Source organism: Corvus kubaryi, unplaced genomic scaffold, assembly GCF_017639235.1.
Source record: "Corvus kubaryi isolate FWS band 111438036 unplaced genomic scaffold, C.kubaryi_AGA036_p1.0 37334, whole genome shotgun sequence".
Taxonomy (NCBI): Eukaryota; Metazoa; Chordata; class Aves; order Passeriformes; family Corvidae; genus Corvus; species Corvus kubaryi.
In genome coordinates, this window is record NW_024581108.1 from 24,185,113 (window position 1) to 24,199,955 (window position 14,843).

Consider the following 14,843-nt stretch of genomic DNA (forward strand, 5'->3'; position numbering starts at 1 on the left):
TTGCTGCCCTCTGTCTATTTTTCTAAAGTGTCATTTCTCCAGTAAAATGTGCCAGCCTAAGCCATGGGGCTGCTGGCAGTGCTGTCACTGAGCCATTGCTCACTGGATTTCCCAGCGATGGATTGGCAGCACCTCCTGGCCCACATAAGAAATCTCTCAGTAATGGGAAGCCCAAGGAGTACAAACAAGAGTTCACGTTTTATAAACTGATTACTGGAAAATGAACATTTCTTCTTCTCCTCCTTGCCTTTACCCTCAGTTGCATTCGATGTGTGTAACACTGGTGCTTAATTATAGTGACACCCGTTTGTAGGAGCCAGACTCTGTCAGGGGGTCCCTGTGGGGTCCTTCTGGTACCTGTGTAATATTGAAGTGTCAGGGTGTTACAAATTGGGTGCTTCATCCTTGATAAGCGATTATTATCTGCCTTCCCCAAGTGTGAAAGACCTGTATAACTCAACAAGGTGCCAGTGCTTGAGGCCTCCTGAGTAAAAATGCAATGAGTCCTGAAGGGGACCCTGGGCCGGCGTTGTCTTGTTGCTGAACCTGAGATATTCCATTTGTTATACTGGAATATATTTCCTGAAGTCAGCACTGGGTAAAATAATACAAGAGGCTGTTAAAGCAAGAGCACAACAGGATTTAGTGTCCCTCTGTGATGGCCTTCTGAAAACCTTAATCACCCCTGGTGGAAGCAGAAAGCTGCTGTCAGAGTTTGCTGACCATTGGTGAGCAAACAGCATTAGTTACTTCTCTGAGTTGTTTTAATAATTGAGAAAAAGATGAGTTTCTGGTTTTTTCCATTCATTTATAACTGTATGGGCCTTGAACTGAAAAGGCCTGAGTTGCTCAGAGTTTTAGGCACACTTATTTTTAACGTTTTATGCACATTTATTTCTATTATTTATATTTAGGTAACTCTTAGAAATAGAATTCTGTGCTTAACTTGGCATTTTTGAAGATTAAGGGATTCAATTTTGACTAATTTTATCCTTATCCATATGTTTTGTTGAGTTGTAAAAAGAGAAAATATGGATGGCAAAGCCTTGTTTCACAGATAACGTGAAAATGTGTTTTTATGCTTTCAGAATTCAAGACTATATAATTTTTATATTATATAATAATTGTATTATCTAATGTCTGAAACTAAATAAAATACAGTGAAATTAAACTTTTTACTGCCAATGAAGGATAAACTGTGAATCATAAGTAGAGCTCAAGCTCATTTCTGTTTGTGGATCTCGTGGTCCTTACCTACAAGTGTAGATAATTATTATTGCCATCCCAGATTGAGAGGATAGAAAGGATATGACGTAGATATTTGGATAATTGGGGCTAGTCTGTGTTTCAGAGGATAAACAGAGTAATTATTAAGAGAGCTCCAAATTCTAACTGGAATTGTATCCCTCACAGGATAGCCAGCATTCCCGGGAATCAGAAAGCTACACACTCGGAAAATTCCCAAGGGAAGAAGTCCCAGCATGCAGAAGAAGCCATTTTTTACATGAACTGCAGAGCAGCTTACCTGAGTGTCTTAAAAAGCAGCTTAGAAAATATTAAATCCAAGGAACAACTCAGTTCAGGTAACGATTGGATCTTTTCCCCTTGAACTCTTACATGGGATGATTACAGTGAGAGTATCCCAGTGCAGGAACTCAGTAAGTGGTTTAAGGAATTGAGAGTAGTTTTGGATGCCTGCTGGAAGTGGGAATAGCAGACAGAGGTTTTTTTCTGTAAATCACCAGTATGAAGGGTCTCAGTTCAGTTTAGGGTGGGCCATTGCCCTGGCACAGAAAATCACCACAACTGGTGTTCCATAAGAATTCTTACTCCTTATCTCATCTCCTGCTGAATGACACTTCCATAGACTGGAATCCAAAGTTCTCATTTTTCATCCAGACTGTATTTGTGTATAACTGGTGGTGTTGTCAGCAGTACCATAGGAAAAAAATACCTCTGACTGCTTCAGCTGCACTAAAGAAGGGTGCTGGTAGATACTGAAAGCTGTGGGACTTTGCTTTAAAAACTTCAGGAATTTCCAAGGGGAGTGAGAAAAATTCACCTGAAAAATGGAAGTTGGTTTCTTAATAATACATCTTAGTGACCGGGTAAGATAAGGAAGGAGTAAGATAAGACTGAGTAATAAATACAACCTGTTTCAGTTTTGAAAGAGGTTTCACTCCCCCAGAAAAAATTTCTCAAGCAAATACCATTTCAACTTTGCAGCTTCTTGGAGTTGTAGGATTGTATGCTCTGTTTGGATGGTGGTTTTTCTTAGAGCATTTTTGTTCTTTATGAAAAGGTTTTTCATGGAAACCACCACTGTAAAAGCTGAGTGCACTTCTCTGTTGCACTGATTGTAGCTTCTTTCCCTGCATGAGAACATGGAATTCTACCCATTAGCAAGGACATTCCTACAGCTTGTGACTTGGTGCTCTCCAGGCTTTGTCAGCTGCAATAAAACGGCCTTGATGACATCCTAATGATAGTTTGGGATAATCTGGATTTTAACAGAGGGGTGGTGTGAACAAATGTCATCTCTTTAATAAATGCTTTGGCTTTCATCTCTATCCATATGCCGCTTGGCTACACAGCAAATGTTTGGGCAATTTGCTTTCAAGGTCATCTTAGAGAGGGCAGTTAGTTGTTTAGACTCCCAGTCATTTCAGAGACATTTAAGAATTTATTTTAGAATTTGTAATCGTTGAGAGTTAGAGACCTGTATTTCATCTGAAGTCAATTTTAGCATTTCTCAAACAAGTGGTGCCAACGTTTAAGCATCTCTTGCTTCATCAAGTTTGGCTGATATTCTAAACTAAAGTCTCACTGAGAGATTGGCCCTGTGAAATTTTATTTGTAGGAGTTTTGCTTATCCACAAATAATAGCTTCACTTCCTGTCTGTTGTAATATTAGTGAAGTGATTTAGCAGAATCAGACCATAGAGAAATCTAAATAAAAGGTGCAGTCTGATTGAACTTTCACAAATACAAGCTGGGAGGCACGTAGGGAATGGCAAGTGCTGATCTCCCTGGAGATAGAAAAATACAGGATTGTATATTGGAAGGATATCTGTTAAATCTAGTCATGTATTGACATTCCAAGGACCTCTGCTATCCATGGAAACAAACCCACAGAGTCACAGCCCTTCCATGGCTGCCCTTGACACTGAAATCCCCAAAGCATTGCTCCATGCCCAGGCGTGGCTTGGATAAAGATGTGAGCCCTGCTCTGTTCTCCTGGCTCCTGCAGCAGAGGTGACAGGGCACAGATCTTTATTTAGTGCTTGGCCTTGAGGCAGGGATGAGCAACAAAGGTGCCTGGTTTGTTTGTTTGGTTTGCTGCTGACACAGTTCCCACTGAGCATTGTAACGATGCCACCGCCTCCTTTCACAGATGCTCCTGAGCAGTTCCCAGCACAGGCTTGGTCACTGCTCAGCTGGCTCAAAATCAAATGCCAGCCCAGGTAGAGATGGAGGATCTCCTGTGCTTCCCTAAGATACTTGATTATTTGGGAAGACATAAAAACATCCCTCTAATTTCAGATAGAATGTAATTTGAATTTAATTTCCATTTAATGTAATACCTTCATCACACTAAAAACTGGTGAAAGGATGTTTTCAGTAAAGACCTTGAAGAGGCAAATAGATGTAGCAAAATCATTTTGGAGAATGCCAGGTGTAACATCCATGGCACTGGTTGCATGTGTGGCACTGGCTGCCTGGTGGTGTCATTTTTCCTTTAAAATTCATGTTGTATAATTTGAATTGATACATTCAAATGTACAGGTGTGACACAAAATATTGTCTCAGATAAATTCTATTCTAGATCTGAGTTCTTAGCAAAGGAAGTGCAAAGATGATGTTGATCTTCATAGAAATAGGATCCAATAACGTGCAGGTTTAAAAAGAATATGTTCTTGATATTAAGACACTGGATTTTGGCTGAATTTTACACTTGAGGCTGTCTGAGTTCATGGATATTTTGGTTAAGATCATAACCAAAACTGTCCTTCAGACCCACTTTTCTGTTGGAGTGATTTGGCTTTAAAAAAATCTGAACATGGAAAGTGACTCAAAGATGTTTGGAGAAAACTCCTTTCCTAGCAGCTGGAATATATATTTGATATTGTGTTTTGTTGTGCAGTACTTCAGCAGGCTGGAAGAAATCCTTCTCAGAAGACCATTAATAAATACTGGACTTCACAAACAACTTCACTGAATTTTGATGATTTTTGTGCTATTTTAAAAAAAGAAAAGCCAGCTACAAAAAATGAACTGCTCGAAGCATTTGGAAAAATAGACACAGATGAAGCTGGATATATTTTCCATGATGAACTTTATAAAATTCTTACAACAGTAAGTATCACTAGGAATTTAATTATCCATCTTTAATTAGTAGAGATTTTGGAAATTACATGGTAAAACAAGATAAACAAGAATGACTGAGAGCTGGGATTCCCCATTTTATGGAAGTTTTTTGTGGTGGGTTTCCAGAAGACAGCACAGAATTACATAAACTGATACAATTTATCTCTTCAGTGTTTAGTAGCATTGTAAGGACATAATTTCTAATGGTTTTGACCTCTGTTTTCATGATTCAAATGAAAATCCATTGAAATCTATTGCAAGATAAGTTTTCCTGAAAGAATATTAAAAGACTCTTTGTTTGTTTATTAAATTTCACTGTGGGTGACCAGGATTCTTGATTAGGAACCCAAACTGAGCTGGTTTTTTCTTGCAGAGAGGTGCTAAAATGACCTGGGAGGAAGTGACCAGCACTACTAAACAAGCTGCTTTTAACTGCAGTGGCAAACTTGACTACAACAAGGTAAGGCCTAGAGTGAAATTTGTTCTAGTGTTATTGACAGTACGAGTGTTAGTGATGATCTTAACCCCAGGATTCTAAATTTGGACTGAAAAAACAGCCCACAAAAATTTGTACATAAATACAGTTTCACTGGAGGAAAACTGGTAAGAATCCTATGTTTAAAATCAGTCTTCAAATATCTAGAAAGAAAGAGTTGAAAGTCACACTTTGTATTTATTCAATATTTGGTCCTCCTTGTTGAATCATGGCTGCATTTTACTGTGATACTTGAGTGGTTGTTCTTATTAATGAAAATTTAAATTAATGCTGGTCTTGAAGAGAAAATTCTGCTGCCCCATCCTTTCCTTTTCTAATGCTACATTTTACTCCTTCAAACCATGAGAAAAAGAACCTGGTAGGGGAAATATTCTTTTTTTATTTCAAGTTGTGTGAGCTGTAGCTGAGCACAGTGAGCAGTGCTGCAAGGCTGCAAGGGACAGGCTGGAAGTTGACCCTCGATTGAGGCAGCAGCAGTTTGGGAATGAAACTGAAAATTCCTCTGAAGGGATCCCAGTGCTGGTGTCCAAAGCATCCCCGAGGATCTCCAGGAAAAGCCATCACAAACTGGCTAATGGTGTTTCTATTTCTTCTATTTGATTTTTTTTTCCTGTTGGAGATGAAGCTCTGGCTCAATGAGCAGTTGAGTTTTTGTTTAATTTTTCTCAGATTAGTGAGGATTTTAGTGATGAATATAATCTCTACTGTGGCAATCCCATCAATGTGTCAGTAAAATATGTTCAAATGGCTGCATCTATGAAGCTCTCACATTCCTAAGGGTGGATTTTGTTGATTGTCATGTGACACAGTCCAAAGGGAAGAGAGGAGGTGAATGCTCAGATATTGCAACATAGGCAAGTTATTTATTTCCTTCCCAGATCAGATGTGAAACCTTAAACATTTATCAATGAACTGTGTGTTTGTTTCAATTCTTGAGGCTGCTTTTCAAGCACAATCAATAGGAGAGTTTAAGGTCCTTGCTGAAGTTACAAAGCTGCTTCCAAACCTTCCCAAACTGGAAAAAGTCCATGGAGAACAGAGTGCAGAGGCACCAAGTCTGAAATATTAGGATGTAGTTTGTGCTGTTCCAAGTTGCTTCAAATCTGGGCAATACCAAAGAGGAGCAAAAGTGACAGGAGAGTGCTGAAGGGAAGTTCTCTGATTGAGTTCTTGTCATCCAGTTTTCTTTGTGCTTCTAAATGCAAGGTTTATGATAAATAGCACTAGGAGAGGGTTGTAATAATGTAATTGTAATTAAATATCTCTGTTTGTAGGTGACAGCAGAGCTCCTTCAAGACCTTCATCAGCTCAAAGTGGCAAAGCTTCCACCTCCACCACTGTCACTGTGGGTGCCAGCAGCAGCAGGAACACAAAGCTAATTATTGAGCCTGACACAATGAAGGTATCACACTGAAATGATGGTGTTTTCCTCTAGGCACCTGTGTTATTGCATTTTAAATAAGCTAAAAATCAGAGAAAAATGATGTCTTATGTTTTATTAATAGTTTGTCAAGGGCAGCTATAAACTACTGAGAGCTTTCCTGATAGGTATTATTATGAACATTTTTATATACTGTTGGTTTTTCTGACAACAAGTTATTGGAAATAATTTTTCAGGTGTGAAGGTTTCATAGAACAAAATGTGTTTTTTATAAATGAAACCACTGTTGGAGAAAACATGTAATGACTTCTTGAGAAATTTGAAATTTAATAATTTATTAGGTTGGTGAGAACTTTAAATGCTTAAGTAGTCTGAAAGATTGTGTATCATAAACCTGTGCATGAAAGGTAATTGGAAATAAATAACAGATCTGTGAGCATATTCAGTTTCTTGGGCATTGCTTGGTAAATACATGCTGTAACCTGAAAATATTGATTTTTAGTTAGACTAATATGTCCTATCAGTATTTTCTTTTAAATAAATCACTCATTCAATATAAATTCCTGGGGGAGAGAGACACCAAAGTCACTTTGCTAAGTCAATATTTGTAGAGTGTTAATATTGATCTTTTTCCCTTTGTTTTCCCTTTCTTGACTGGACCTTTCCTAGTTTTCTTTCAACAGAAAATAATAGCTGTAGAAATAGAAAACATTAACTGGAAACTGCTGGGATCCATTAAAAATGTGCACCTGGAGACTCCTGTATAAAAGGGAACAAATGGTTCTGACCACACAGTGTAAGTGCTGCTGGAAAACAGAACTGATTGTCCTCAGGAGCTACATTTTTGTTTCAAATAACAACTCTGGGTTTGTTATTGAACTCTGAAGTCCTTTATGTCTTCCCCATTGCTGTACAGTGACATTTGTTCTATATTAAAATTTCAAAACATCATCTCCCAGGGATTTTTGGCAGTCTGTTTAGGTATCTGGACCTCGATGCAATTTAACCTGCAATCTCACCTTGTTCAAACATGATGTGGAGTGTATAAAACCAGCACACACTTACCCAAGATCGGATTCTTTTTCCTTTGTATAAGCCAGTAAGAACTGACTGAAAAAAAAAGCAGCTGCAGATATTGATTAGTATTGATTGGCATCATCCAAAAACTGAAATCAATCAATAAACATGGGAAGGTGTAAGTAGAGCTATTAATTTTTTTAAAACTTTATTTTGTACAATGCAAGCTCTGCCAGAGTCAGTGAATAAATGCCCAGGGATTCATTTGTGGTGTGAATCAGAATCCAGCACCCAAAAATTCTTCTTATTCATCTTATATCCAAGAATTTTTTTTTTTTTTTTGCTGTTCACCTGTCTTTTTGTACAAGTAAGAAAATACTGCCCTCAGGATGTTGGAGCAACACCAACTTTACATTTCTGACAGAGGAAAATGGTGGAAGTCAGAACATGGTGAATGTCTAAATTAAAAAACGCTTGGAAAATTCCTCTCAATCATTGCTTTTTATTAGGAATTATGCATTAATATGTGGATAATTTCAATAAGAACTTAAATTTCAGTGTCAGTGGCCAGCAGCAGGTAGTGCCTCACATTTCTTTCCAGTTAACATTTCTAACACAAACGTTTCCCACTTTGGCTCTTTTTTGACAACTTCTGTTCTGCTTTGAAGTGACAGAGGAAAATCCAGCCAGGAAATCCTCTTTTAGCTTCCCAATTTTACATACCTGTTTGGAATTTGGTAATTTAGGACTTCTAGCACCACCTTATGCTCTCTGCCAGAATAACAGGGTTTGATTTCCTAAAACATGGGTAAGGTTTTTGTCCAACAGTTTTGGCAGATATTAAGCTTGCAGCAAACAACCAGTTATTTCCAATGTGTCAAATTTTAAGAAAAAACCTCCATTTTTAAACCTCCTTTTAGCTGAAGTCAGGAGTCCTGGAAGTATTGGAATAAACAGTTTAGGAGTAGTAGTGTTTCAATGATCCAACAGGCTGAAGTCCATGTTGGAATTCTGTTGCTGACTTATGTTGACCCCCCTGTTAGTCCCAGCTCCCATTATCCATTTTTTGACTGACACAACCCCAGCTGTTGCTCCATATTTAACCCTCACCATTAAGTCCCAGGAATGTTTTGTCTCTGTTCACTTCTTTCCTAATTATTTTTTATGATTGGTCCCCTTTTTCCTTGTCCTGTCACTACAAATCCAGTTTAATGGATAAAGAGGAGTATAAAATTATTGGATGGATTTGTTAATGAGGTTTATTCTGCTCCATAAAAGGTGACCAGGGGCTGCTGATCTCTGGCTCCATGGTCCAGAAGTAGCTGCACTTCCATAAGGATTATCCCTAAAACCTTCTCCAGCAGGTTGTGCCCACAAGGAAAAGATTCTGGGAGATTATAGGAGGGGAGGGACTTGGATAGCAGTGTCTGCCAGGGACTGGACATCTCACTTGATTTTAAATAACTTAATAAATCTTTATCTTTTCCACAGCCAAGTTACTTTGAAAGTCTTCTAGAACTTCTTTAGCAAAATCTTAAGTTTTAAAAAAAATCCAAACCTTCAAAGAACAGCAGAAAGGGAGTTGCAAAGTATATAATATTTATGTTTAAATTAGTCCATGCTGCCAGCTGTTTGCAAATATAATTATCAGAATCTTCGTGGCAATTCCAATTTAATTTTCAACTATTGGAGCATTGGGGTAATGTGTGTTTTTCAGGCATTTTCACAAGTGAAGCAATGTTACTTTCCAAAAATTGACTACAAGAAGGACTATTTGGGGTTTTGTTTTTAATAAAAGTATATTGATGCTGTATGTTGTGGTGCATTTTATGTAGGGTTTATTAAATAATCAAATTAATTCATATTTCAGAGAAGGCACTTTGATCTTCATCCAAAATGAAAACAACACCTAATATTTGCTTGGTTTCCAGGAATGGCAATGTGTACAATCCAAAGGATGCTTCTACCTGAAAGAAAATGGGGAAATCATCAGTCACAAGTACAGGCTGCACTTACCCCAAAGATCTGCAGTTTGTATCACCATCAAACCTTTAAATATTCCCCAGGCAGAAGGTTAGTGTGTTTCTATTTCATTTTCCTCTTCAAAAGAGGTGGTGGCTTGGTGATTTACCACGGGGCTTCATCCAGTTGCTACATTGGAATGATTTTTTTCCCCAAGTAGGTTATTTCCTTTTTAATCCCATAAAACGGGAGCCTTTAGACCCCAAAGTTATTTTAAAGTCAGCTGGGCTGGCTTTTTTGAAACAAATTTTTGTGTTGTGTAGCCATTCCTTGGCATTCTTGACCCTTAATGGTAGAACTATTTTATCAATAGTTCTTAATGATAAAATTATTAACAGTAATCATTATCTTTGAGACAATCACAAGGCTTGGAACAATTTATCTGCTTGGCCTAAACAGGAAGGAAATCCCAATAGCATAGAATAGATTCTTTTTTCCCATTTTTCATCAGCAGGCATCAATAAATACCATGGGAATAACTATTTTGACACACAAATAAAAAGAGTTTTGTGTCATTATTAAGCATTTTTGGGGGATATTTTTCCTTTTAGGAAAATCTTGTCGCTGGTTGTCAGTGGATACAGATTTGTTTATTCTGAAGGAAAATGAACCCCAAGAGAATCTACAGCTTGTGAGCTTTACTGAACTCCAACACAAAGAGGTTAGAGATTTTTGGTGTATTTCTGTTTTAATTGTTATTTTTTCATGTGTGTGTTAATGCTGGGGGTGTGAATTCCATGTGTTTGGAAAGAATTCCAGCTGTGCCCAGTATTGCTGAGTTGTTGGGTATATTTACAGCTAGTCTGTAGAAACTCAGTTGTATTTCTTCACCTTCAAACACAACATTTCCAAGGCAAAATTTGTTTACATTTCCTTTTATTTTCTTTCTCCTTGCCGTTTGAACTTCATAGTGCACAGAATATTCTTATTCTGTGGCAGAAATAAGGCAGCACAAACTTATGTCCCCTTCTCCCCTCATCTCTCTCCTGCATGTTTTTCTAAATTTCATTCTAAGAGATTCACTATTTCTTAGCCTTCAAATGGCATCACACAGCCAATTTTTTTTTAAGGAGAGAACCCAGCATTGCCAGTGTTTTCAAGTAATTCATCTGGTCTATATGAATATTACTGGCAACAAAGAACAGCATCATTTGAGAAGTTGTTCCAAACTTTTCTGTCTTCCTTTAAGAGCAGATGTTTGGATGGAGAGGGGAGCTTGGCTCTGGGGTTTACTGGCTGCTCCCTTTCACAGGGAGGAAGGCTGAGGAAGGTAAAAACCCAAATTCCTGGAGAAGCCAAACTGGTGTGGAGAGATGAAGATGGAGAGCTGGCTCTCGCCAAAGAATTCTGGTGAGTTTTATTCCCAAACATGATAACCTCTATAAAAATCTCTTTTCCAGCTATAATGTGGCTTTTTGAATCTGGATGTTCCTGAAGTACTATTTGTAGAGAATATTCTCAAATAGACTGAACAGTTCTTGGCAATATTGTGAGCCAGTAAAAGGAAATGGAAGCCTTTGGAAATAGTTTGGCCTTTTTCATCCCTCAGAGCTGCTTTGTTGGATATATTTGAAACAACTGATTTGGATGGGAATGGCCTCCTGAGTCTGGAGGAATACAACTTCTTTGAGCTGAGGACTAGTGGGGAGAAGTGTGATCAGGAAGCCTGGGCTGTGTGTAAGGGTAGGTTCATTACTGTAGTAATTAGGCCTAAAACTAATTCAGACTATCAGTTAACTTTCCAGCTGGATAGAACTGGGTGTTCTGTAGCCTATTCCAAGAACATGTGTAGATATTGTTCTCTTCCTCCTTTCTTTTTCTTTTTTTCCAGTCTCCTGTCCTTTACTTTGCTTCATTCTGGTGTGTGTGGCACTGACCTCCTGCTGAGAGAATTCTTCCCCTTCCTAATTGTTCTGTAGCTGCCAAAACCTACAGGGTTTGTAATCCTGGATCATATGGGGAAGGAAACTGTCACAGGTATTTGTTGAATCGATCTCCTTTGTGCAGATTGGGCTGGTGGTGCTTTTTTATCTCACAAAGTGTGGAGAGGGACATTTAATTAGTGTGCATCTGGTGCTATAAAATGGCATCCAGGGTTTAGGCGGGTTGCCAGTGTCTCATTGTACAATACATGTCAGGTTTGACATCATTCCTTTGGAGGTTGTGGCACGTTGGCCAAAATACTTTGGATCTGTCAAGCCCTATTAATATTACTTCTGAGGTATCAGAATTTTTCCTAACTTATGGAAAACTCCTACAAAAATACATTTCTATAACTGAATTTCCCCTCTGTTTCATCCCTGCATGTGCTTTTCCACACTTGATGGCTTTGTCAGGGTGATGCCTCTGATCTCCACACAAGTAGGAGGGGTGGAAATGTGTGAATAAATAAGAGAGGGAAGAGGAGAAAGCTAGGGAATGTTTCACCAGGTCATCAATCAGTGGAAGGGTTCACATGAATATCATCAGACACCAAAGTTCAAGCCATTTATTACAGCATTTGTAGCCTTGGATAGATTTATTAAATTGGTAATCCCTTTTTAATAATATATAGTAAAGATTTAGCATTGTTATGAAGATGAGAAAACCATTTTTAAAAGTCCCTGACACGAGGACATTTCAATTATGTGTTTGCTGCCATTAGAGTGGTGGATCTATGATATTCTCTCTAGAGAGGGGTGTTAGGATTACTGGAATTGTATTGCTTTTTAGGAACTAAGTAAATCACTTCTGTATCAAGGACCTGAAGCATTTAAAGGTGCTGTCTCCAGCTGATTTTCATTTCCCATTCCTACAATACCCCATTCTGCAAAGCTTAGCCCCAAACTTTTAGAAAAAGAAATCAAGATGAACTCTTTGTGTTTTGAAATCTCCCCCTTTTCTGGGTTATCCACGGGGCCAGCTGTTTGTAGGCATTATCCCAAATCCACAGGGAAGCTCTGCAAACAGGATATGCCTGGTCATGGAGATTCTTTCCCAAATGATATTGGCCACCCCGAGGCTGCAAGCTGGCTCCATCTTTTAGTCCTTGTTAACAGGAGTGGAATTTTTGGCTTTGGAAGGATAAAGGTGTTTGCAGAGAGAAGAGACTTTGAAGTGCTCTTTCTATTCCTTTGAAACAGAGAATTTTGAGATGAAGAGAAATGAACTAACAAGACAAGGATTGATGGATTTGAATCTCATGGAAGCCAACGACCGGGATGGGGATCCTCGGGACCTTTGGGTCACTTTGTTGTCCCTGGGCTACAACAAAGCCTTAGAAATGGAAGAGGTAGGAGAGTCACAGAGCAAAAATCACTGCACATTTTTCTGCTGCACTTTGTGTCTGCCACAGACTGACTGCAGGAGGGCAGGGATCCACTGCCACTGTCATTCTCCTCATTCTTAAGATGGCACTTGGATCCTTGAAAGAGGGAATTTTCCTTTGCTTTAGAGAAAGGCAGGATTTTGTGGGGCTGTAGAGGAAGGAATGTTGGATTCTATCTGTTGGAAGAATCCATGCACTCTGCTGGTGGGGAGTGATAGGAGGATAAGGATGGTAAACCGTGACTGTCAGCAAATGTAGAAAATAAAGGACTTTTTCTCCTTAAAAAAGTCACTTTTGTGGCCCTAACCACAACAGAAGTGGATAAAGATAATTTTTTTCCACATGATTTAAAATTCCTAGTTTCCAGACAGAACTATTTCTGTTACTGTTGCCTTTCACAACAGTGTCTGAAGGTGTTCAACATGAAATTTTAATGCTTCATTAAAGTTTTTGGGTTTGGGTCACACACTGTTTACTTCACAGGACCAGGGATTATTTCTCCGATGTTTCTGTGCACTTACAGATTTTATTTTATTATCTTCTTTATTTTTATAGAAATAATATTACTTCTGATGTTAATAGGTCTCTCTAAGGAAAGAGGATGTCATTAATGAAGAGAAAAAAATTAAAGCATTAAATATGCAGATAATTAAATAATTTAATTCCTAGGAAAAGCTGATTTTTAGGATCACGGTGTGATAATGGTATTTAACTTTGTTAAACGGGTCAGTGTAGTCACTATATAAAATATAGGAAGACCTAAAAATAGTCAGTATGGGAGATATCAGTTGTCTGTCAGTGAAAATCTTGGGATGGTGGTGAGGGATTTAAGGATGAGCAGTTTGCCTTTTCCTCCGAGCTGCTGCGGTTGGCAGAGCCCCTGCAAGGCTGTTTTTCTGCATTTCAGCCACAAGAGAGAGCCCTGCTCCAAGAAAGAGCATTTTGGGGAGGGTTTTTCTCCAGTTAGGAATTGCAGGAAGGTGTGTTGTGCTTTATTGCAGCTGTAGGTTCTGGCTCCAGCCTTTGCTTTCCAAAGGACAGCACAGCTCTCCAAACGCTTCAGTAATTAAACTAAAAATCTCCAGCTGTTAACTTGTGTCTCTCACTTGCCTCTTTAATTCCTTGATTTCAAATAATTGAAGATTGATGTTTTGGGAGCAATGAGAGAGAGCTTGAGAAATCATTTCTGCTGGATTCCAACAGCTTTAGAAAGGAGCTGAGGTGCTGTGGCGGAGTCTAAGAAAATGCAAACTCCAGGTTGTTACACCAGGAATAAAATGTAGCCAAGATACTCCCAGAGTGCTCAATGCAACATTGCAGAGGTGTTCAATCTGTGTGAAGTGGCACAAACAGCAACAGTGTGACAGGTAGAGGAGAAAGGTTTCTTTCAGCCACTGGAATACATTCATATTTCATCCTAATTCCTGGCCATTTTGCTGTCCAAGGAAGGGTTTGCTGTGTTGACCTGCATGTCAGGTGTACTGTAAATGGCATAAAAATGCCAGTTGTCCTGAGCTTTCATTTGGTGTAAGAGACTGCCACAGCTCTCAGGTTTGGAATATTTAATATTCAAGGAAATATTTCCATCTGGGTAATTCTAGTTTAGATAAGAAAATACTTAGGAGCTGTGGGGGAAAATCTGAGGGGAAAAACTACAGCTGCAGTGATGCTAAAACTCCTATTCTCCCTTGCAGGCGTGGCCCTTTGTAATTGACGTGTACAGAGAGGTGCAAAGGCAGAATGAGAGCCTTTCTCTGGAGGCAGGGGGCTCCCAGCTGAGCAGGGCTGTCTGCAGGTCTGTGCTTAATAAAGGAGAGGCCACAGTGCTGGATGGCTCTGAGAACATCATCAGGCACACTTACAAATCAGGCAGCAGGATCAGCTCTGTGATTGAAAAGAAGGGATGGCCTGGGACTTCCATAAGGTACTTTGTGTTTATGTCTGTTGTTATTGTTCCTTCTCCTTCCTTGGGTCATAGCTGAGAATTACTTCTCCTGAAATCAGGGTTTTTGTGTCTGTTTCATTAAAAAACCTTCCTGATGTGCTTGTGCTCCTTGGGACTTCAGAAGAGCCTGGATCAGTGTTCCTGGAAGGGACAGATCGTTATACTGAGGCAAGCAGTTCTAAGTACCATATGAAATGAGGTGACTAAAGCCAGAGGGTTTCTTTAGCAAATGCAAACCACTGGATTTTAATAAATTTTGGTGTGTTTGCCTTGTTTTGGAGTGCTTAAGGGATGCTTGGTTTGTGGG

At 38.9% G+C, this 14,843-nt stretch overlaps 1 protein-coding gene across 1 annotated transcript; it reads left to right on the plus strand.

The window, feature by feature from the left end:
• The first annotated feature begins 4,060 nt into the window (after positions 1-4,060).
• Positions 4,061-14,809, plus strand: EFCAB7 (EF-hand calcium binding domain 7). Its single transcript, XM_042031059.1, is given in 10 exon segments — positions 4,061-4,067; positions 5,262-5,441; positions 6,139-6,266; positions 9,194-9,335; positions 9,836-9,945; positions 10,479-10,534; positions 10,536-10,634; positions 10,834-10,967; positions 12,407-12,555; positions 14,286-14,809. Coding segments are annotated over 10 exon segments (1,293 nt in total). The 3' UTR covers positions 14,574-14,809.
• Positions 14,810-14,843: the final 34 nt, after the last annotated feature.